The sequence below is a fragment of the Miscanthus floridulus genome, chromosome 7, assembly GCF_019320115.1.
Source record: "Miscanthus floridulus cultivar M001 chromosome 7, ASM1932011v1, whole genome shotgun sequence".
Lineage (NCBI taxonomy): Eukaryota > Viridiplantae > Streptophyta > Magnoliopsida > Poales > Poaceae > Miscanthus > Miscanthus floridulus.
The window spans coordinates 119,501,328-119,526,339 of NC_089586.1; the positions used below are offsets into that span (position 1 = coordinate 119,501,328).

Consider the following 25,012-nt stretch of genomic DNA (forward strand, 5'->3'; position numbering starts at 1 on the left):
ACGTTGCTGAATTCATTCACCGGTGCACGTGCCCCCTGCGTTGAGCACCCGCTAGCAGGCGAACACGTCACGGCGGCGTCCTCATCGGAACGCATGTCTAGGGTCCACGGCCGGTGGGTCCTCCATCCCACCAACGGCTACGGGGACGCGGATAACGCAGGTAGAGCCATCAAGCTAGAAGACATGAGGGACGTGTTCTTCCGTGAGATCGTGCTCTCGGCGGCGCCTGACGTCGCCGGCCGCGAGTGCGTGGCCATGGCCATGCTTGGGTGCTCCACTGAGGTCGTGTTCTGCCAGGTTGGAGTCAACAGCGTATGGACGCTACTCGATACCAAACTAGAGTTCTCCGTGGGGTCCATCGTCCACTGCCAAAACAAGTTCTCGGCGATCGACTGCACTGGAGAAATCTCCATCTACAGCAGCAACGCCGCTGACGCTACTCCAACCTTGACGCTGCTGCCATCGCTGTCGCCACCTGCGGGGCTCTACCACCGCAGCTACCTGGAATTAAACGATGAGCTACACATTATGGGTGCTATGGTGAGCATGTTCCACGAGACATAAAGCTTCACCTACAATGGTGCGATCTACAAGTGCAACCTCCACGACCGTACGCCGGAGTAGTCTAGGGTAAAGGGACATCGGTGATCAGACATTATTCATGTCTAAATATTTCAATGAAAGCTTCAGTGAAACAAGTGTATCCAAGTATAAGGAGAATAAAATCTACATGTCTGAGCCATTGTATGGGGATCTATACGATTTGGTCCATCGATTGGAGATCATTGATATTGCTACCGACGCATCCGAAGTGAAACCCGTCTAGGAAAAGATGCAGGGTTCCGAGGCTCTAGGTTGGATTTGACCCAATCTCTGGAAGGATCATTGCAAGACATCAATCATCTCATAGCTTCGGATAATATCGCAAAGCTGCTAAAAACTGTAACCATGCCCTCACCTCAAACATTGTCTAGATAAATTGATTATAATGAAAGAAATTGATATCGAAGATTTCTTTCTACCAATATAAAATATTATCTTAGCCGCATCACGGAAAAGTCTATAAAGTAGAGTTTATGAGTCTGCGACGTTGCGCACTCCGTGGCTGTGTTAAATTTATAAACTTTACTTTTTGGATTAAATGTCACTTTAACGTTGGTATTTAATTTTTACAGTATTGTTATCTTATCGTACGATCCGTGTGTTTTTAGTATAAATCGTTAGTTATTCCGTAGCAGCGCACGGGCACGCTACCTAGTATATAAAAAAACTTAAGGTGAAGTATATAGCAAATTAATAAAAAAACATCTCGATCTCAACATTCGTCCACCTAAAGATGGCAGCGGGACAGGTCTAGATCCGAAACCCGTGGGTTTCAGACTTAGCAGGGGCAGGTCCAGATTTCGTCCTGCGGATCTGTTGGTTTGGGTACCCGAAACGGGCCATGATGGTGGCAGGTTTTAACTCTTTGCCGCGGATGCCCGTCGGGAACCCAAAATGTAAGCCATCTAGTGAAAAAAGCCCCCCAGGCGCGGCCCATTGACCTGTAACCCTAGTATATGTAACAAAAGCCCACCAAACGCGGCCCACTAACTCTTCTTCTCCTCCCCTTCCCCTCCCGTGCTGCAGCTGCACACCCGGATCCTGTTCCCGCCCTCCGCACCCCGCTCCCGCACAGGCGCCTCCGTCCGCCGGTCCGCCACCGTCCCTGCGGCTCTCCGCCCTCTCTGTCTGCGATGACTGGGTGGACTACCGCCGCCGCCGGCCTGCCCCAGGTGGTGAGGCCTTTGCCTACCTCTTCGCCGGCGATGAGCGCCCACCAGCTATTTCCACCCCTTTTCTCTTTCCTGTCTGCTGTGCGAAACCGAGTTTTCGATTTTTTTTAAAAAAAGTTGAGTTCTCAAACTGTAACCTAGTATTTGGCTATTTGATGCCTACTAAGACTGTCCATAGTGTGAGCGGTGCTGAAAAAAATTTCAGTCTGACACAGAGTACCGATGCTTTAGCTCTCCAATTCTCATAGCGTGGGCACCGGTGCTTCACTGTGCTTGTGGACCCCGTGACACACCGTCGTAGCGGCCGCGGAATAATATTTTTTAACGTTTGAAGTACCAGTGAACGAACATGCATAGGTGGCCAATTTTTTTTCATCTCAGCACCGGCTATAACGTGGGCATCTGTGCTCCAAATAGGAGAGAGAGTGTTTGGGCACCGATAAAAAGCAACGCTATGGCTAGTCTAACTTCTAACTTTTTGCAAAAAATATTGGACGTATATGCGTACACATATGTCCTTGATTTGATGTCTACTCATTTCTAACTTTTTGCAAAAATTAATGGGTGTACATGTGTACACCCATGTCCCTTTACTAGATCCGCCCGTGCGGGTGTCTGTCCGGTGCCAAGCCGCGCTGGGCTGCTGAGCGGAGCTCCTGCTCGTTTGCCACCTCGGTTCCTGCGATTGGCCTCCGGCAAAGTGGGAGCCGCGTCCTCAGCGTCCGTGCCAAGGTGAGCGTCTGGATCCGATATTTACAGGCCACGGATTGTTTTACCCCTATATATGGAATTGAGCTGTTCTGTGTTCTTCCACGCAGGTTGCCACTGGCGTGCAGAGGGCCAGCATTGTGGATAATGGAGCCATGGAGGTGGGTTGTCTTTTACTAGCTGTTCAGATATCAAGTTTTGTATTCGGCACGCGGAGTATGCGCTTGGGATTTTGTAGCATGATTCATCGATTATGTACCTTACAATTTAAGTGGGCCAGCATGTCTGGTTTCACCATTTTTTTTAAATCTCCATGCAGCGGAAAGGCCATGGAAGCTCAGTGATGCTCGTCTTGTCCTGGAAGATGGTTCGGTGTGGAGGGCAAGTCTTTTGGTGCTTCAGGAATGCAAGTCGGTGAAGTTGTTTTCAACACATCACTGACAGGGTAAGGGCCTGTTTGGTAGAGATTCACCACTGAAAAAGTGAATCTGGATCCGGGATTCACCATGTATCAGTTCCACCGTGGATCTGAGATCCACCGAGAAAACTCAGTTTGGTGGAGCACCCCCTGAGGAGATCCACCAAAATGGTGAATCCAGCCTTCAGATCCACTATTTTGGTGAATTTGGATTTAGTGGATCTGGAGTGTTTGGGAAATTTTTAGTGGATCCAAGCTCCTGAATCCGAATCTGATGAATCTGAATCCCTACTAAACAGGCCCTAAATCATTTTGGACTGAGTTATGCTTTTGCCTGAGTGGTGCCATGTTTTGCGTGTCTTGGTTGGTTATTGTTTGTCTGAGTGGTGGCATGTTTTGGATGGTTATGTTTTCTCAGTCAAGTTGCTGTAAACTCAGGCAATTCTCATATTAGGAGTTTAGATATTTGACAGGGGGCACACTTACTCCTGTCACGTAACCAACCTCTCCGATTTCACTGTACCTGTATCACATATTGATTTAGCTTAGTCATATAGTTATATGAAGCAAATGAACATAAATGACTGTATATTTGGTTCCAGCTTCCAGTCAGTTCACTGTGCTTGGAAATTTCAGTGTTACACAAGCTTCCGTTTACATCGAAGTCGATGGATGAGTTTTGGTGGTTCTTGCAACGAGGAGGGGGGGGGGGGGGGGGGGGGGGGGGGGGCTTCATTGTGGTGAGACAAGTTGGGGAGACAATATTATTCATCATATTCAGCGGAGGCATTGGGCCCTGGAGATACAGAGGATTGTTTAGGCATTCAGAAGTTAGGCTGGTGATAATAGCTAGATTTTTTTGGCTGGTTGTTTGACACAGAGATTGTACTAGTTTTGGCATTCAGAGTGCTGCACTTCTTCGACAAACCTTTCTGTACTATTGAACATGACTTGTCAATGTTATGTTGATGATTATGCACCATTCTATGAAGGACTAAGAATTGTTACTAATGTGGCACATTTGTGGTTGCAGCTATCAGGGGATTTTGAATGATCCAAGCTATGCTGGTCAATTTGTCCTGATGACCAATCCTCATATTGGGAACACTGGTGTTAATCCTGGTTTGTTACTTCTCTGCTTGAGAGATTTAATATGCCTTTTTTGACAATTTAGCATGAATGAAGTATTGCTCTTGCAGACGATGAAGAATCAAACCAATGTTTTCTTGGTGGCCTAATCATAAGAAATCTAAGCATATGGTTAGATTTTTTTTTCTTTTGGTTTTGTTATTTTTGGCATTTTAAAAGAACCCTCTTTATCTCTTAATAAAATGATATTTTCTGTTGTAGTACTTCCAACTGGCGATGCAAAGAGACACTTGAAGAGTATCTGATTAAGAGGAACATCATGGGAATATGTAAGTGATAGAAGCTAACACCTCTCTCTCCCTTTCTCTGTCTTATGTGTGGACTCACCGACTCAGACACATATGTGCAAAAAAGAATTATTTAAATTCACCATGGATTTATGTTTTTGACAGATGACGTGGATACACGTGCTATAACACGAAGATTAAGAGAAGATGGTAGTCTTATTGGTGTCTTGAGTACTGATCAGTCTCAGACAGACAATGAGTTGTTGGAAATGGCCCAAAAGTGGAAAATTGTTGGTATGTTAAAACTTCGTCAATCAGCAATGTCCTTGAAAGAACTGACTTTCTTCTTTTTTATGCACACTTCAGTATCTATCTCGACTGATGAACCTAAATGACTGCATAGTGGTCAGCTTAGATATAATAGATTTCTTTTCTCAACATATTCCAGTGAGAACTAACTTTATATGTATTGAGCTGTTTATTCTTTTGCTTTTGATTTATTATGTTAATTGGATTGTAGAGCTGTCGTTCTGATATCATAATCGTTTTGACCTTTGAAAGAACTAGGTGCAGTTGGATATAATCAGTGAATTATCACTTCAAATATTTAACGGTTTCAGAAAAGAAAAGAAAATATGGGATTATAGGAAGCAGCTAAAATATCCACTTCTAAAATTGGTTGAATCTGTTGGAATACTTTGATTTCCTACTGTTTCAAGGGAGTGATTAAGTTATTTGATATTTACTCGGCACCTCGGTTGCCATGTTCAGTAGATTGTTAGTAGTTATTATTACTATTGCAAATGACCTTTGGATGGTGTTTAAACTGTTAGTTTCTTGGCTCTAATAATGAAAGAAATATTCATGTTGATATTACGCAGGAGTTGACTTGATTAGTGGTGTCACATGTGATGCTCCATATGAATGGCCGGACAAGACCGATTCAGAATGGGAGTTCAAGAGGGATCAGTCAAGTGAAACTTTTCATGTCAGTATTGACACTTTCCTACACATCCAAAACAAATATTGTACCTGATATTCACTTCATTTCTTCTATAGGTCGTTGCCTATGACTTTGGCATCAAGCATAATATTTTGAGACGATTGACATCATATGGATGCAAAATAGCAGTCCCTATGCTGTGAAGACAGTACAAGAAATAATTGGGAGGGTTCCTGTTTTTGGCATCTGTATGGGCCACCAATTGATTGGGCAGGCTCTTGGTGGGAAGACATTTAAAATGAAATTTGGTCATCATGGCGGGAATCACCCTGTCTGTGATCTCCGTAGTGGACGTGTAGACATAAGTGCACAGGTTTGTTCCTACCTCTTACGCAGGCTTTATGCTTGATGTGAGCCATGTGTTAAAAAAACTAACCTAGGAGGAACTAGGCGCCTTTGAAATTAAGAAAGAAATTAGCGCCCAGATTGGTAGATTAGACTTAATGAGTTCTTGAACTTTGGTGGTCTGGGCATACATACACACCCACAACGAACTGAGGCAGCTCAGTCGTCATTCAGCTGAAAAAAGGAGTTGGGCTTAAATAATTGCTAGTTTTGTATCTCTATTTGGTGAGAGGTGCTGCATGTCTTTCATCTGTTCCTTAAGTAAATTTGAGTTTGTCAGAGTCTTCATATAGAATTGCAATTTTGTTTTGTTAGGCAATCATGCTACAACTGATAGCAGTATAGGCTGCTAGAGTAAGAGTAAATATGACGAGTCAGTTGAGATATAAAATCGGTTATTGGTTGAAATGAGTGGGGGTTCCCACCAAGAAGATTATGTTTTACCTCCTAATTATGGTAGTATCCATGCTGTTACTTTTCTCTAATCCATATTACTGAGAATCTGAAATCACTATTCTTTGTTTTTTTACTTGTGATGCTTCCTTGCTTGTATTTGTAATCTGTATTGTCCTAAAGCATGATTCATTTCCCTGTAGAACCATAACTACGCAGTTGACCCAGAATCACTTCCAGAAGGAGCAAAAGTAACTCACGTCAATCTCAACGATAATAGTTGCGCTGGCCTTCAGTACTCCAAGATGAAGCTTATGTCTCTCCAGTACCATCCTGAGTCTTCCCCAGGTCCGCATGACTCCGACACAGGTACATTTCTTTTTCTAGAATCTTCCACCATGGTGTATAACGTACTGCTATCTTGATGTGATTTAGCTGATGTCTGGATTCATCTTTTGTGTTTTACAGCCGTCGGTGAGTTTATAGAGCTCATGAAGAGCAACAGATTGTGAGGGAGGGAAGTACTTGAAATGAAAAGGCCACTAATTGTATTGGTGCTCTCTCGCACCAAGCTCAAAAGAATTTGTTGCATCTGTAGTGTTTTTCTTTTGGATGTTCATGTGCTTGAATTTTTGGGTCGAGAGGGCATGAGGTGCTCTGCGCATTGTACCATGAAATGACCTGGTTGAATTTGGTGAGAATAACATGTTATCAAATTGAACGGTACAGAATTTCTGATCGGCAAGTAAAGTGGTCATGACGAGCACCAGTAGACTAAGTAGAGATATAAAGGATGGCCATGAAGGCTGGTCAGTGGATACTTTTGTTGTTCCAGGCTAATCAAGATGTGCACAACGTTGTTGTCAGCTTTTTAAATGTCTGATGGAAAGTCATCCAGCTTTTGGTGGTGACAAGTTGCGCGAAGATCTTTCGATGTGCATCTGATCTGGAAACTTTCTCGTTTATCCGTAGTGCACCTGTAGATGCTCTGTCTGACCAGATTGACGGTGTGACGAGGAGGAGAAAAGGGGTTTGGTTTTTTTTTTGTTGGATTGCCTTGTTGGTATTTCTAATGTCGTCAATACGTCTATGTTCGAAAATGAGGTGTTCTGCTTTCGATTACCGTGTGTTTTCGGCAATTTGTTGTCAAAGTCACAAGATCTCTTATAAAAAAGGAGAAAATATCACAAGACTTGAGAATGTGCTCTCTTTTTCAGCATTTTGCTAGATGTTTGGTCAGAGGTTGTAAGCACATCACTATCTAGGAAAGGTAAGCGAGAGTGCGAGAATCTGCCTTCTAGGTTTGCCGAGCATTTTTGGGAGGTCTGACTAGACTAGGCAAGTTTCATCGTATTATCTGATAATAGAGCACCGAATAATCGCGCTCCGCACGGCTTTTCAGCCTGGTATTGCAGGGAGCGGTTATCTTATCCTCTGCTTCAATGTTCTTTCCTTCTTTTTCTTCGTCTGACGAAATTTTGTAAGAAAAAAGAGCAAAAAGAACAATACGATTTCTAAGAAAAAGAGCAAAAAGAACCATACAGTTTCTCAGAAAAAAAAAGAGCAAAAAGAACAATACAATTTCTAAGAAAAAGAGCAAAAAGAACAATACAAATATCACCCGACTTAGCAAAACGAGATTAAAGAATAGAGCCATAGCAACTACTCCTGAGACTAATCAAGACAATGCACTATTGGTCGCGAGAGTCCCGGGTCCGGCCGGCGTTCAGGGGACGCGGGAGGTGTTCCGGTGCGGCGCCGTGCTTTGACTAGTTGGGTGTTGGGCACGAGATGATTTGCGGCATCGGCATTGCATAATGGCGCGTCACTGTTGCCTCGATCCATCGGTCGCTGTGAAGCATTGAGAATGGAAAGTGCACTGGCAACCAGCCCGGTTGACATTGGGCCCAACTATGGCCCAACCAGCGCCAGGACAAAAGGTGTGCTTCCGTAGCACGGTCCAAGCTCCTGAGTCCAGACCCTCCAGCTGAGGGCTGAGGCTGCTGAGCTGAGATTGTTGATTAAAAAATTATAAATAAGTACTTTTCTACTTGCAGGTGCTTAACCATCCGAGAACAGTTGTACGTACAGTTGGATTCCACCACTGCAGAGTGCAGACTGCAAAAGCTTTTTTCCACGCCGCGGCGGCTGGATGCACGGACACGCTGCGTCGACAAGCACTGTAAACAATCACCGCAGTCAACAAAGCTGCCAAAACCCAAAACTCGACCACGAGGCGATAAGGTGAAGTGGCTAAGCCGTCATGATCAATCACAATCAAGCAATCCACATCCACTGCCAAGCCCAGCAGCCGCCGCGGTTTGGCGTGGCTCGGCACTTCGGCAATCCGCAGCTGCGGAGCTGAGACTCCGGCCGGTGTTTTTCCGTGGACGATGGCCTACGGCAGCAGGGCTGTCGAGCGCGGGGTCCCAGGCGCCTGTGCGCATGGCTGCGAATAGCTCCGCGCGGCCGGGCCATGACACACGTGCCGTGGCAAAAGCGCAGGCTATCCCTCGAAATCAACCGGCGGGGCATGTTTGTCGGAACTTATCAGTCGACTTATCAGCTAAAATATATAGTATTTTTCTTTCACAACAAAAATAGTTTGGGGCTCTTGCATTTGTACTCTTGTTTTGTATCGAAATTGTGATTTTGCCCCTATTTTTTTGACTTTGTGAATTTACCCCTACTGTGCCGTTCACGAAGCATCAGTTTGCCCCTGCTCCGTCATCCACCCCTAACGGTGTTAAACTTTGTACAAAATGACATAAATGCCCATGCGATTTTGCCCTTGTTTGTTATGCCTAATTGTGATTTTACTCTGATTTGGAATTATACTTTTTTATTATATGCTGACAATTGATTAAATTTGGTCAAACATATTTGGCACAACTTGTAATTATTTGAACTCAGATTTAATATTGATAAATATTCAAAATTTTGGGACCAAAAGGTTCGTAATGATGACAGATGTAACAGCCGCGTGCCAGTGCGGGAGATCACAAAAGGCTGATCAGGTCAGCTTACTTTGAGAATGAGTGAAGCTACAATCAAGTGTTTCCTGTACAATGATGATGTGACCTGCAGGTTTAGGCTTCTTAAACGCAGTTTTAATTTTGTGTAACGTGGAATCAAACATCACAACTTGCAAATAACGATTGAATGTGCACATGTCCAACAAAAAATAGCTTTTGTACGGTATTTTGAAATGTTAAATAAGCATTTAGGTAAGAACAAATTACGTTTCACAGACACTGCTTTATAATTGTCAATCCCACGTCTGTAGACATAGTTGCGTAAAGGTTCAATCTTATCCCGGGCTGCAAAGAAGCCAAAGATCTTGGCATGTCCAGGCTGTGTGTGGTGATAGGCAGCAACTGGAATGGAATTAATAAAAAGGAGGCACCTCTTTCAGATTCGTCATAGAGTTGATGCTGTCTACGAAACCAATGACGGCCTTTTGTGACGCCAACAGGATAATCTTTGAATGAACAGAAAAGGCTGAGTGGTGAATGGCCTCGAAGATGAATCCTTGGATATGTATATACTATATCAGTCTGCTAAAAATGGTCACTGCTAAACCTTGGAAAATGGTCATCTGTAAAAGGGCCATCCCTGCATCCAAATTTTTGAAACAGTTAAATCAACCGAATAAAAATCCAGGATGTTAAGTTCAACTCCACGCACTTCTCATTAATGCTAAAGCTAAAATTAGTTTGTTAAGTAATGACAGGAAAAGGGTACCAAATAAATAATGGGCAGTCGATGAGCATAGAAGATTATGCATTTTCTCCTTTTGTCAGAAAACAATAATTTGTATTCTTATTGGCAATAGACTGAAATGAAATCACATATTCATAGGTAGTATGATAAACAGACATGAACTATTTGCAGGCATGGAAAAGTACGACATTGTAGGTGTTTTTCCTTGCAGTGTCACCCAATCAAGGAGCAGCCACCATAGTTTATAATCTAGGTAGTACCCAAAATTAACACAAAGTAAAGGAGTAACCAAAAAATAAATACAAATGCACATATACTGAAGAAGCTCGATGGGGACGCTGGTGCTCCACTTGCCGTGCGAGAGGGCCTTAGGCGCTGCCGCTGCCACTGCAGGACTGACTGGCTCCAGCAGATGATTCACTGATGGTTAATAACCAAAGATCTCTGTCCACTGCTAAAGGAAATGCAAGGCAGCAGTCAAATCTTTGGCAAACACACTCAATAATCGAGGAGAAACCAGGACTGCATCATATATTACCTCAAGAGCATTTCAGCGAACACATGGTGGCTGGCGTTCATGCCGACCTGGAAGGCAGCGTGAAAGGAGAGGCAAAGGTAGAGGGGACGCCCGACGAAGAGACGGAGGGGACGTCCGCGGCCACCGGCAGGGCTGGCCTGCAGCGCGGCTGCCGGGAGCCGGCCACCGCCGGGCCTTGGTGCGGCTGCGGCACGCTCGGCTGCACGTCGCCGTGCCGGTGGGAGAGGGGGCGGCCACCGCCGGTGGGCGCTCGTGCGCCTGAGGCGCACAGCTGGGACGCCGCCGGCCCGGCCGCGTGCAACGCGAGGAGGAGGAGGCCGCCGCGTTGGCCGCTCATGCGCCTGCGCAGCACAGCCGCGACGGCACCGGCCCGGACGCGTGCAGCAATGCGGAGGCGGCCGCCCTTTGGGGTTGTCGATGCGCCGAGTCGAAGCTTTGCTGTCCATCGGCAGGGACTGAGAAGGGGATAAGGCCGAGGGAAGCAGCAGGGGCGGCGCCTGGGGTGGAGGGCGCGCCTGGAGGAGGGTGGCAGCGCCTGGGGTGGAGAGCGCCTCGCGCTCGCCGGAGGAAGCCGCCTGGAGAGGAGCTCGCCGGAGGAAGCTCGCGCTCGCGTGGAGGGGAGCTCGCCGGAGGAAGCTCGCGCAACCCTAGCCGGCAACGCCGGGACGAGCGGGCGCCGGAGTGTGGCGGAGGGAGGAGGAGACGCGCCGGGGGGAGTGGGAAGGAGGGAGGATGAGCCACGCCGGGGGGAGGGGGAAGGAGGGAGGAGGAGCTGCGCCGCCGCCGGCAGCTGCGCCTCTGCCAGGCCGCGAAACCATCTGCGGGCCGCGACTTCTCGTCGGAACGGGTCGAGCGAACAGGTAAGAAAGGAGAAAAGGACTGAGGGGCATCATTGTCTTTTCATATAGGTGTTTTTTCTTTTTCTTTTTCTTTTTACCATTTAATCAAGCATTTTAGACGGGGTTACAAAGCAGGGGTAGACGGAAACTTCGTTTGAAAAAAGCAAGGGTAAAATCACAAAGTTAAAAAAAGAGGGGCAAAATCACAATTGAAGTACTGGACAAGGGCAAGAACGCAATTCTCCCAAATAGTTTTGGCTATATCAACAGATTTTAATACGTGAACCGTTGTGATCATGCGACTGCTCTCTCGTTTGCATCGAGGGGTCGAAGGCAGCTGACGGCTTCACGCTTCCACCCCTGTGCTTTCTTGCTATCCTATCCCTTCAAGAAAAAAGAGAAAAATTCCATGTTTAGCATGAGAAAACTTCCTCTTCCCTATTTGATATTAAAACTTAAAATCTTTCTTATACTCGTATATCATATATTTCATCTTATGTTTCTATTTGTCATTTTTGTTACTTTTTGTCTTTTAAAGGTGTTAAGTCCAAGGAGAAAAGGCCATCTTATCTTGCCTGTATGTTTTTTCATGTGCTGTGTTCATGCTGCTCCATATTGCTAAGTATATTTTTTTTGTCTCAATTATTTGTTTGCAGATTTTGTTTGTTGTACGTCTAGACACAGCAAGTCTGAAAAACACACGGAAGAGATAAGATGTTTTTTTTTTTTACTTTGGGTTTAACGCCGTTACAACCAAAAAGTGACGAATAAGGAACAAAATATGAAACATGTGACAGATAGAGAAGACTTTATGTTTTGGTATCAGATAAATAAGACAAAAATTTTCTAATGTCAAATAACAAATTTTCTCAACAAAAATCATTTCAGGCCCGTTGGGATAATTCCATCCGCGAAGAGCGACGGAACGAGGAGGATTTCAACTCGTTCGGTTGTGATGCTCTAATCCCTTTCGATCCTCTTCTTTCAATTTCAATGCCCCCTCCAACTCCTTCCTACTCCAACAGAGACTCGAAGAGAAAAAAGATGTCGTGTAAGGGCAGTTGCCTTCTTTTTTTTTTTTTTTTTTTTTTTTTTTTTGCCACGTTCACTTGTCTCATAAGCCGTATTTTTTCAGCAAAGTAATATTGTTTTTTTCTCATAACAAATCAGCCAACAGTATTTTCCAGCCTGACTTTTCACGTGCAGTTTTGCTCATATTTAGTACCCGTAGATTCTCTTATGGAGACCTATATACTGCTCGAAACAGTTAAAATTCAACATTAGGAGGTTTAGCTTCGATCTCATTTGAGGAGCGTACACGTATCGAGAAGGAATTACCCGACCTCGAAGGGTCGTTCCGAAAAACTTCCCAACCAGGTCCGGGTGGCACTTCGGTCTTTGCAGATCCTAAGTCCGCCATCTGCGTGTGGAGCTAGGGGACATTTCAAGCACACAGTCACACAGAAAAAACTCAAAAACCAAGAGGCAGAAGGCCAGACCGCCAGAGGCTGAGCCGCTGCGGCGAGGGCACAAGGGCGCTGAAGCTTCTCGAAAGTTGAAACCCTATACCGCGCGGCCCCTCGCCCTCCGGCCTTCCATGCCCGATCCGATCCAAAATGGTCCGTCCCTCCCCTCGTCCTCTTGGCAAGGCTCCGATTTGCCACAGATTTTCAGGAATTATTTTTCTCATTTTTGTGCTGCCTCCAATCGGCTGGTTTTGATATGGCACAATTTATGTGATTTTTGACGGATGCGTGTTTGTTGTGCGCGCAGCATAAGCTAGGTAGAGGAAGCCGGGACAAGGTGCAGCAATTCATGGCAATAACCGGCGCAAGGTACATTTTTTAAACGCTTTTTAATTGTTCGGAGAGATCGGTGTTTAGTGCTAAATTGTGGTTTGGTTGGTTAGTGGAGGTGGTATGTCTATTTTGCGGGCTATTGGGAGAACTTGTTCTTAGTGCAGCATTCGAGTTCTGCTATTTTGTACTAATATCATGCTAGTAAGTTCTTTTGGGCTTGTTGCTCCATGTTAGGTCCTAACATATTCATCTGGAACGTCCGTGGCCTCAATATGCGAGCCCGGCGTGCGGTCGTGCGCGAACTCTTGTTGCAAGAACGCGTTTCTGTGCTCTGTCTCGCACTGCGGCTGGCTGTCGCGCGGGAGGCAGAAGATTGGGTGGCGGCAGGGTTTCAAACGATTGCTGGCCCTTTGGCATCCTGGTCGCCACAATCGTGTCAAATGTAATGTTATTTTCGAAATCCAGTAGATAGGCTACAGTCGCTCGTGGTTGGCCTCTCGCCACCACCTGGGATTGCTCTGTAACATTTGGTTATTTTCCCTCTTAATGAAAAACGGGCTGAACACCCGATCGAGAAAAAAAAACATGGATTTTTGTATTGTCTTTTATTTATGTGGAAGCACGTGTTACTGCCTGATCTTGATTTGCGATTTTGCGATGGAATTCTCCAACAGGCTGGTGGCATTATCCTCCCCTTTTGTTTAGGATGGGCCACTTTTCCATCTTTTACCAAAAGTTATCCTTTTTTGTGCTGCAAGAGTGATCCATTGTCATTATCCTGAAAAATTAGTAGCGTTGTACATTAGTCATTCATGGGACCAACTGAACCTCCGAGGACTACTATACATCTTTAGACACTGTTATCTCAACTTTAATTTTGTCAAACATTGCATATTTCACACAGTGAGAAGGCTGCGCTTCAGGGCTCTTAAAGCTAGTGATTGGCACTTGGAAGGAGCTTTTGATGTTTTCTACAGCCAACCACAAATTGCTGTTGCTAATACTCGACATCTGGAAGAGGTCTACAACAGATATAAAGGTGAAATATTTTACTCTCTGTTGCGCCCGTCATCTTTTTTGTGCCTTTTCGCTGATTTTTTTTACCTGTACCATCATTTTGTGTCATGATTGCTCAGAACCGGATGCTGATATGATAATGGTGGAAGGCATATCACAGCTCTGCAATGATTTACAGGTCATTTTTTTGGATTTTTTTTCTTCTTACTTTGAATGTATGTTACTATGCTAAAGTATCAGCCTGCAGTCACTTGTAATGGATAGGTATATCAGGCATCAGGTTCGAAATTTGTGGGCAATGAACTATGTTTGTTTCATTTATTCTGTGTTTTCTTCATAGTGTTTTTTTTCCTCGAACTATGTTTTGTTCATAGTGTTTTTCTATGGAATCTTTGAACTATTCAATTTTCTTCCTATCTACATTTGCTCTTGGTCTGTGAAGTGTAGTAAATTATAGATTTAGAATATCTTCTACAAACAACCTGTATACAATGGCTTTGGGGGTTAAGTTTAGCTGTACTTACTATGTAGACTGGCATGATTGCTAACTTCAGCATTTGTTACTTATTATTATTTTTGGCCCACAGTAGATACTACAGGTGCTGCATGTATTTTGTTCCCGTTATAAGGCCCGCGCATCATTTATTTTGGTTGGCTATCTTGTCTTCATCTCCGTGTCCTGTTATGTGATTCTGAAACGCAAATCATGTGTGTTTCCCTTTGTCAGGTGGATCCTCAGGATATTGTTATGGTATGTTCAGATTTTATCTTGTATCTACTTTCTCTATATGAATACTAACCAAATGCATTTGCTTCAAGTTCAAATGCGAGAGTTGACCCTGGGATACAGCTATTTGTGTTATTTTGTTCATATATGCATTTTGATTACCTCTTCCCTGTTAACAGCTTGTCATATCGTGGCATATGAAAGCTTCCACCATGTGTGAATTCACTCTCCAGGAGTTCATTGGTGGACTGCAGTCGATAGGGTGAGACTGATCTATGCGATTATTATAATCAGTTGTGCTACAACCTGAGATTCTGAAGTATAAATAGATTGAATAGTTTCAAAAAAACTGACTCATTTTCAGAGTGGATTCAATAGAGAAGCTTCGCGAGAAGTTACCTTCATTGCGAGCTGAGCTTAAAGATGATCGTAAGTTCTCTTTTTTCGGTTCGACTGCTGCTAGCGTAGCACATATGTCATTTGAATATAAATGCTTGCATAAGCAGCTTGTTCAGCCAAGGGATAGACTAGTAATGAATGGTTTCATCTGCCTATCACATACCTGTTCACTTCATACAGAGAAGTTCCGTGAAATATACAACTTTGCATTTGCCTGGGCAAGGGAAAAGGTATGGCATTTGCTGTGCACATTATTCATGAAGCTTTATCAGAACATTTGTTTCATTCATATCTTGAAAAACTATATTGACGACATATTGTGCTTGATTTTATAGGGCCAGAAATCTCTCGCATTGGAGACTGCTAGTGGCATGTGGCGGTTGCTATTTGCTGAAAGGAACTGGCCTCTCATTGACTACTGGTGCCAGTTTCTACAGGTGTATACCAGCTTATTTTAGTAGCTAATCGCAAAGGTTTTTTTCCCTGCTGTGATAAATTTATTGAATTTGTGTTTACTTGTTCGAACTTCTTGGTTTCAGGTAAGGCACAATAAAGCAATCTCCGGGGATACATGGGCGCAGTTATTGGAGTTTGTGAAGGTAACCTCACCCTCACTTATCCCCAGGAATACGATCACATGTGAAATGGATATCCATCATATTTGGAGACCATGCCATACTGTAATTGAATCTGCTTGTTGTGTAATGCATTTCTGCTCTTATCTTGTTGCTTCAGACAATCGATCCTCAGCTAACAAACTATGACGAAGAAGGTGCATGGCCGTACCTAATCGATGAATTTGTGGACTACTTGAAAGAGAATGGGCTTGTCCAGCATAGAAGGTGAACGGAATTGGGCTGTAAGGGGCAGAATTCGTCACCCACCAGGCCACCATCATTGTATATGGTTGGATGCTTTGTATTCATTGCACTATTGGTAGCTAATGCAGCTTATGCGCCTGGGGCTGGAGTTTATCCTCTATAACCAAAACTTATGTTGAATGATGTGATGTGCAACGAAGGCCAGTATGGACTTTAAACACCGGTTATTGCCATTTTCTATTCCGATCACGTGCCTCGCCAACTGATTATTGGTGATTCTGAGCTCGTTGCATGAACATGGCATTATTAATTATCTTGAATTCTTGACCGTTTCACAGCGTAATACTGATGATTATATATACAGTAATAACAAACATAAATCGGGAGATGCACAAAATATGCCTTTGCGACACACCAGGATTCGAAACCAAGCGATCCCTTCTGACAGTCCTCGAATTGGTGAAATCAGATACGGGTGCACTGATGGTGTGCCGATCGGATGGCATACCCTTTACCAGCAGCATCTCTACTTGTCAGTATCTATTGTCGAAGCATACAGATTGGCAGATTGATTTCCTAAGTACGTTCAAAAGGAACGGAGACCATTAACGAGACTGATATAACTTAATCCACCATGTTACTTCACTACAAGAAGGTTGCGTTCCAGCCGAAGCAGAGCTAAGGCGCGTACAACGGTACAAGGCGCGACATTGCAACAGAACACGTCATTGCCTTCGCCCTCAACAGAACCCGAGAGAGCGAGACCTTCCAGGGTCTACCTGCCTCTCCATAGGACGCCGAGGCAGCCTCCACCGCTGTTAAGACAAAAGACTTCCGCGACACGGATACTGCATGTCAGCAATCGGACTATCGCATCTGGTTCTCCTTCTCGGTGTCTGCGTTTTTTCTCAGCTGAGACGGTGGCCTCGTGGCGGCAGTTCCGGTGCTATCCTTGTTGCCGGTGCTCACGGATTGGTCGGGCCTGGCAGCATTGCGGTCCGTGAGGGGGGGAGGGTTGCTCTCGGCAGGAGTCACCGAGGACATGGCTCTCGGTAGCTTGAGGGGAATATCGGCTCTGTCCCGAGGAGCAGCTTCGGTGGTCTCTGGCTCGGACGGCAGGAGAGGTCCTGGGACGAGTTGAACTGTCGACTTGCGCCAGTTTTTCCTGGGCTTCTTTGTCTCGGCAGTTTGGTTAACCTGAGAACACAACAGTTGCACAGAGTGAGGCAATGCCGCAATGCCACAACGCCAGATGTTGCTATGAATTACTCCTTATTAACTATAGTTGTGCAGATGGAATGATGGATGCAGTGGTTAACCACAACACCAAGACATAAAGCACAGTACTTACCGCATTATTACCAATGTTAGCCAAAGGCTTTCTTGGCTTTGCATCTTGGGCTTCCTTCTCAGAAAACGCGTTCTGAAGAAGCATGGCTCCCTGATTGGCCTTTTCTTTAGTAGAAGAATCCCTGTTAGAACATTTGGAGTCCTTACAACCACAGCCTGCACCACATTGTGCACCTGAGCCTCTGCACTCACACTTGTTGGTCTTGCATGATGAGGATTTTGAGCATGAACAGCCGTCTGATGGAATATTTTTGGGCCGAATGCACTTTTCATCTGGGGGCTTCTCTGGTTCTGCATTGTCTTGTGTATTTTGACAATCTAGCTTAGGATTTGAACTGCTAGACACTCTTCTCTGATGTTTTTTTCGCTTTCATGTTCGACTGTACCCAGTCTGAATCAGATCCATCACTCATACTCTCTAACTCATCTGAGTGCTCACCGTCTGAAATGTCCATATCGTCCACCCAGTTGATGAAGTTGTCCTTACTAAAACCAAAATGCTGGGAAGATCGAACGCTCTGCATGTAGGAGGGATGGTCAGACATATCTAACATGAAAAACAGCAAAGAGTGCATACTGACTACGAATATCGCTAGATGAGCTCTAGATATACTTGAAGGCACTCACAAAGAAAAATACCTTATGCTGAGCAAATCCAGTGCCATTTGACCTAGCAGATTTCTTTGCATTGTTCAATGCAGTGAAAAGCTGCCGATTAGTAGAAACTAGAAAATGTTAGCATGTGCACGATCACAACCAATATCGTAATACACAATAATTTTATACTTTGGTGTCATCAAATTTGCACAGTACAAAACTGGGAGAATCTTTACCTGCGTATTTTGGCTCCTTAGATCCATCAATTGTGTTTCTAACTGCCTGATTCCACTATTAAGCACAACCACCTTTTCCTTCAATTCACTAATGGTGTGTTCTTTTTCATTATAAATCACCTCTTTATCCAGTACTTGACACCTAAAAGCAAAATACAGATAATAAGAATCTGCAAATCAGGAATGTGCATACATCATAAATCCTTTGAAAGAATGCAAACTACAGCATACCTTGCAGATGATGCTAACTGGAAAAGGTAGTTCATTATGTTCTTTGCCTCTGGGAGGGACCTGACATGGTACCATCTACCTTTACCATTGAGTACACGCTCCCGCTCCTCTGCTTCTGACAGTTGAGAAGCCATAGACACCATGGCACTAGATGATGAGGACAACATGTTCTCTAATGCTGATATCCTAGAACTTCTAGCACTAGGAGACATAGCTTGAGGACAATCACTACAAAAATAACAACTAGTAAGCGACAATTCAAAGACACTGAAACAGATCAATTAACCCCTCCAAAACAAAAGAGATGTAAATCACCAAACCTCATCTTGTGCTTTGATTCCTCCTTTAGCTTTGCTATTTCCTTGGATATTGCTGCTCTCCTGTTTTAAGGGGGGAAAGCAATTTCAAACAGGGGCAGTTGTCCAAAGGTAATGCTGTGCAAAATGTATAAAGAATCCACCATATTTCAATTACAGTTCATATATTATGTTGCTCAGGTTAACCATATTTGAATTACAGTTCATATATTATGCTGCTGAGGTTAGAAAGCAAAGGAGTGAATAATCGATATAGGTATATCAAGTCATAAGGAATTTTGGAGACAGTTAATGATGCCACAGTTTCAGCAGGAATTTTAACATATTATGGTCAGTGCAAAATCTTACTACTAGCCCATTATTTCTCTTCACAGAATTGTGTTAGGAAATCAATAGAATTGTAATATAAACAACTTGGCAGAAGGAAACTATTTCAACATTTATATGCACTGCCCTAAGGATTGGCCTGGTCTAACCACACGGGAGCACAATAGCAAATTATTTTGAGTTCATATTTACATTGCATAACTACAAATCTATCTGTCTCATCATAAAAAAAATGCCAAAAATAATACACATATATGCATATAGCGCACCACAAAATAACATAAGCACTAGAAGGTCAAGATCTACAAATTATCAATGCAAAACAAAGACTTACTCTTGCATTTGTCGCTCGTAATATGAGCGTAATTCATGTGCTCTTATAGTGACTTCCAGTTCATCGTCAATAGCTCGCATTAAGGCCTAGTGACACATAAAAAGAATGTTTCAGACACAGTATAAAATGCAGATGGGGAATAGTTTTTTCATTCCCTAACAAAGGTTTCTTGAAGGATACCTGCATCCCCAAACCATTTGCACCTCCTGAAAAAACAGGAAGCCAAAACAAGTAGTAAAAGTAGTCAGCTAAATAATGAGCACACATGAAACCTAATGGTAAAGAATATGAAGCCATTGGCCATGGCTTCCTACCATATGTTTCACGTGATGACTTCTTTGCTTCCAGTAACTCCTTCAATCTTTTTGTAGCAGCTGCTGCTTCCTCAATTTTCCTCTGTAACACCTACAAATTTCAAGCAGAATGGTGTAGGCGACAATCATGTTATTTTAAAGCTGAAAGAGGAAAAAATGAGGAAACTTACCATTTTCTGCCTCTGATTTAAGGCCAAGAGCTTGCGCATCTCATATTCATTTCGTCTCCCTTCCTTCTTGAGCTAATTAATGGATATAGCACTATCAGAACGAGATCTTTGAGAAAAAAGTTTGTAAACATGATCAACAACCTGTAAGAACAATTACCTGAAGTACTTCCTTTTCACGGGCAGCCTTCCAAGACCTAAATTGTTCAGATTCTTGCTTGATCTTTTGTTGAAGTTGAACCTACATAGAATGAAAGGAATATATGTCAGGAAAAAAACTTAAATCACATTCAGAAACATTTGGACGAGAAAACACCTTCTGAGATTTTATACGCTGAATATCTTCTTGTAAACGTTTTGCTGCCTCGTCACTTTTCTGCTTCTGCCTTAAAAGCTGTTGTTGAGCTTCCTGCTTTTTCTTGAGCTCATGGACCTGCAAATGGTGTGTTGTTAGTATTGATGAGGAATGCAATGCAACAAGCATTTAGCTGAATGTACAAACCTGGGATTCAAGTGCATTCAGCTTCTGAAGATAATTTTCTTTCAGTTTTTGAGCATTGTCATCCGTAGAAGAAGATATATTGGTTAATGCATGGCGAAGATTCTCTATTTCTTTCTACAAACAAGAATAGTGTTACTAGCGTGTCAGGAAAAAAAAGAGAGCATAGTGTCAGCAAGGTAAGTTAGTAAAAACCTGAAAAGCTTTCTTTTCTTGCTCCAACTCATTTAACTTCTTTTCATAATGTTGCTTGAGAACAGAAGTATCACTCTTGACAAATTGTTTCATCTCTTCCTTTTGAAACATGAAAAGGAGGTATAATTATACTCTACAAGGCGAATCAAGGCACAAAATAATGGACTAACAGATTGAGGATACATTACTACATCAGTAGGGCTAGTGTTAGTAGGGCTTAACAAACAAAGAGGTCAAAATAGTAGAGACAGGGGACTAGTACCTCCTTTTGCTGAAGTCGTTTATCTAGTTCCTGCAGCTCTTTGTCAAGTTGGTCTTGCATGGATGAATGTTCTCTCTCCTTTTCTTCTTCATCAACTTCACCTGAAGATAGTACAGTTATTGATATACAGTTTGGAAAGGACAGTTGTGGTCTAGGCTGGAAAAATATTCGTCAGTTTTAGGAACAAGTTTGGTGAATAAAAATGTGATACAGAAAAGGTAATGTTCGTTGCTGATTTCTAACATCTTTCCAGGAAATGATTAAACAAATAATCAACTAGAATATGTTTTTCTTTCAAGTGTTTTATGTAGTAACATCAATCTTGATAGCAAGCTACAGCACAACCTATATTCCCAAGTAAAGGTTCAGCTTCAGAAGTGAAATCTAAATTAATCATCATGTGGAAAAACAATAAAATATTGTAAGCATAGCCAAATAATTCTGAAAAGGGTCAACTGTTGAAAAGAAAGCTACTTCTCACTATAAGTGATTTGAGGAAATGTCTCAGTGGCTTACTTGAAGCATCAGGTGTTCCTACTTCACATCCAGAACCCAATTCATTTAGTAAAATGTCCCGCTCCATGGCAAGCTGATCATTTAAGCCATGCCTGCAAGCATTGGAGAAGTTTTGCCGCATCAGTTCACTCTCCAACTGCTGTATTTTCGATATGTAGACCTTCAAGAGGTCCATGTCCTGATAAGAACAAAAGAGGCTGTGGTGAGATGCTATAAAATGGTGAGTATAAATCCTTTTAGGGCATATAGATGTAGTTACACTCACTTGGTCGTTATCAGCATTTTCAATATCATCCCATGATTTTCCATTCCTCGCGGATTCAATCTTCAGCATCAACTGATCCCTTTCCAACTGTGTCAAAGTTGAATAAATGGAAGTCCTTAATAAATTTATCATTCTAAGGTGATATGTCAGAAGCGATTTTCATGTCTAACTGGTTGGTTCCTGCGCTATAAATTAATTGCATATGATCACCATAGAGAAATTTTACACAAGAAGACTGAGATCATAGGCATATATCGAGCTAAGAGAAATGAAAATGTTTTTTTTTTAAGGAAGAGAAATGAAAATGTAACATCACAAATCCAGCACTTTCAAACAGAACAAAAAAGTTATAGATTCATAGATACCTGAGCAGCCCGTGCCCGCTCTGCCAACTGCTCACATGACAATTCCCTTTCCTTGAGTTCATTGTTAAGCTCAGAATTCTTTAGCTCAAGAAGAGAGACTTTTTTCTGCAGCAACTGAAAGACACAGGAAACAAAATTAGGTCACAAAATCAACTGGTTGGGCCAGCCAGTCAAGACAAGACAAACCCACCTGAAGTTCTTCTAACGCTGCACTCCCACTGCGGGAAAACAAAAGTTCAGTTTGCAGCTGCTCCAGCTGGCTCCTCAATTTTTGCATCTCTGCTGTAGCTGGATCACGGTTTACCACTGCTTTGTTTTGAATGTTCCGTGCGCGATTGGCATATTTGAGTGTATTTATGGTTTCTTCTTCTGCATTTATATCAGCAGGGCTAATGCATGCTGCATGAAAAGAGTAGCAAAGCATGATTTAAGTGCCTCAAACACTAGGACTAGGATATATGTCTTGGAAAAAAAATAGACCCACCAATCATGACAGTTTTGCTATTTCCTCCTAGAGAATCCTGCAAAAACGATTTATGTTTTGAGACAAGTCCAAATGCATATCCAACAAACAAAGGCATTTGTAAGCCTAATAAAGCCCATAAGTCCATGAATCTGGCACTAAATAATATTATCATAAGGAAATTCAAATGATGAGGTGTACATATAATACTAAATTGGCATGGGAATAAGTGCTGAAACATTACATTACTATGAGCATAAGAGCTCTCACCTGTAGAAGACGGGTTAATTTGCTATCCCGGTATGGTACAAATGCCCCTTCTTTCCTTTTCTTTTCGTCACCTAATGCACTTATAACATTGCCAAGAGCTAGAAGGCCTTTATTTATGTGTATCCCTGTGGACATGAAATAGACAACAATCTTATAACCAGTTGCACAATTATCCGATGAACTAAACCAACATGTACAAACGTTCGGTGAGCCTCAATCACCTTCTTTAAGCCTAAGTCCATCTGCTCCAGTACGTTTAGCCCTTTCAGAACCAGCAAGATCAACTAGGTGAAACTTTGATGATATTATATCATAATCACTGCTGGCTGACTTGTCAGATGTACCAGATATTCTCTTTTGTTCAACGCATATTGTAAAGATGGCATGAGAGCGACTACAGATAAGCAGCACCGTCCAAATAAGAACGTTATTACTTTATTAGAATGCACAACAAATATAGTGAACAAACAGAACAGCAATGTACTCTGCACTAATGGTCCTTGCAGAAAGAAAACACATGTATGATGTATGTACAGCGTACCTCGACTGCTTATTCATGTTTGTGCTTGCTGTTGCACGCGACGAGGACCCACGTGTCAAATATGATGCCATTTCTTCTTTTGACTTCACCTCTGCCTCTGTGACACCAGCAAGGGTTATGCCTCCAGTTGCAGTCTCTCGAATTTGAATCGGCACTCTGCCAGGCGCTGATGCTTTTGCCATAGAACCTGCATCAAGTCTTACAGCAGCTTGATTTGCATCGAGCAAATCGAAAACATCTTCCTTGAATATCTGAAATCCATAGCAGCACAGCACAGAATGATAACAAGCTAAGAGCCACTGGTACAAATAAGAAAGAGACGAGTGCCACTAGGTACCTCACCTCAATAAAAGACACTCTAATTAAAATCTCTGAGCCATCCTTTGAGGTATCAACTTTTCTAAATATTGTATCCATAACTTGAGGAATTATCCCTCCACAGTTGCCTTCGCCACTGTAGTCAGTACCCATTGTGTATGTCTTGCCAGAACCAGTCTACAGTTGTCAAATCAAAGGAAAACGACTTAATTCACCAAATAATCATCAAAATGACAGTCATATAACAAAACACTGGCAACTTCATCATACAAAAGAAATGCACCTGGCCATACGCTAGAACAGTGGCATTGTATCCGCTGAACAATGCGTCAATCAAGGGGTGCACGCATTGCTCAAATATTAATGATGATGAAGGGCCCGAGCTGCCATAGACATGATCAAAGGTGAAGACATGGGGCCCAATTTGAACCTGAAACATCACAGAAACAAATGATCATCTGTCTGAACTCACAAACCATTTCGAAAATGTATACCCTTGCAAAGAGGCATGTGCGCGATATACGTTCAGAATCTGATTCAACAAGTATATTGTAATTTCTACAACGAAATTATATAATACTATAGAAGAGTCACGAAATGAGCAAATACGATGGTCCTGAGCATCCTCCACTGGAGATCTTCAGCACCTATGTAAGCCCCTGGTGGATCAGCCCACCCAAATTTTTATACAAGCCATGCTGATGAACGCATAAATTCCAAGTCCCGGAAACATCAAGTTTTCCACCAGCAGACCAAACCAATCAGACACAACAATCGGTACCTGTGGTTCACCGGGCGTGACGGTGACGCAATCTGTGCAGCCCTCCTGCAGCTCGACCGTGATGAGCGGCCTTATGTTGACGGCCACCTTCACGCTGTCCTTCTGCGGATGCGCGGCCGCCGCCTCCGAGGTCTCCATCGGAACCCTAACCACGAATTCCCAGGCTGATCAGACAATCATCAGCGAATAGCCTAAATCACCCCCCCCCCCCCCCCCCCCCCCAAAAAAAAAAAATTAAAATGCGGGGAAAAACTCACCTCAAACCGGCGGATCGGGCCGGATTGGCGACGCCCTGCGACATACAACGGCAAGCTGCACGTGGATTGCGGGTAGGGATGCGGCGAGCTTAGCTAGGGTTGGGGATCAATCGCCCCGTCGAGGAGAGAGAGGGGAGGAAGAGAGAGGAGAGCGAAATGGCGAACGGGTGAGAGCGAGAAGCGCCCGCTCGGAGGATTTCGAAAAACTAGGGCGTCGCGTGAGCTGCGGCGGCTGCCTATAATACTCTTCTATCTAAGTCTCAAGTCTTAACGCAGACCGTGTCTATGGACCGATCACTGAATGGAGTTATATGGTCGTGTGTGTGAACACGGGACCGGTATCCGGTGGACCGGTGGTGTATGCCTGTATGGACTAAGTGTATAGAAGTTCTGTGTCAAGTAACAAGAAACGGGGCCGCAACGAGCTGTGAGGACTCGACGAACCTGGTCTATGCGCATGGTGCATCTGCCCCGTCGATTTACAAATCCATTGCTCGATCAACCGTGGTGGTGGGCTGGTGGCCCC

General features: G+C 43.5%; 1 protein-coding gene and 2 pseudogenes across 1 annotated transcript; 2 read left to right on the plus strand and 1 right to left on the minus strand.

Moving 5' to 3' along the window:
- Positions 1 to 2,667: 2,667 nt before the first annotated feature.
- On the plus strand, positions 2,668 to 7,052 carry LOC136464475 (carbamoyl phosphate synthase small chain, chloroplastic-like). Its single transcript, XM_066463423.1, is given in 10 exon segments — positions 2,668 to 2,928; positions 3,935 to 4,023; positions 4,101 to 4,161; positions 4,252 to 4,319; positions 4,443 to 4,571; positions 5,159 to 5,265; positions 5,337 to 5,406; positions 5,409 to 5,593; positions 6,222 to 6,387; positions 6,487 to 7,052. Coding segments are annotated over 10 exon segments (960 nt in total). The 5' UTR covers positions 2,668 to 2,887; the 3' UTR covers positions 6,531 to 7,052.
- Positions 7,053 to 12,553: 5,501 nt separating this feature from the next.
- Positions 12,554 to 16,166, plus strand: LOC136464476 (uncharacterized; annotated as a pseudogene).
- A 154-nt stretch (positions 16,167 to 16,320) lies between these two features.
- On the minus strand, positions 16,321 to 24,714 carry LOC136464477 (kinesin-like protein KIN-4C; annotated as a pseudogene).
- Positions 24,715 to 25,012: the final 298 nt, after the last annotated feature.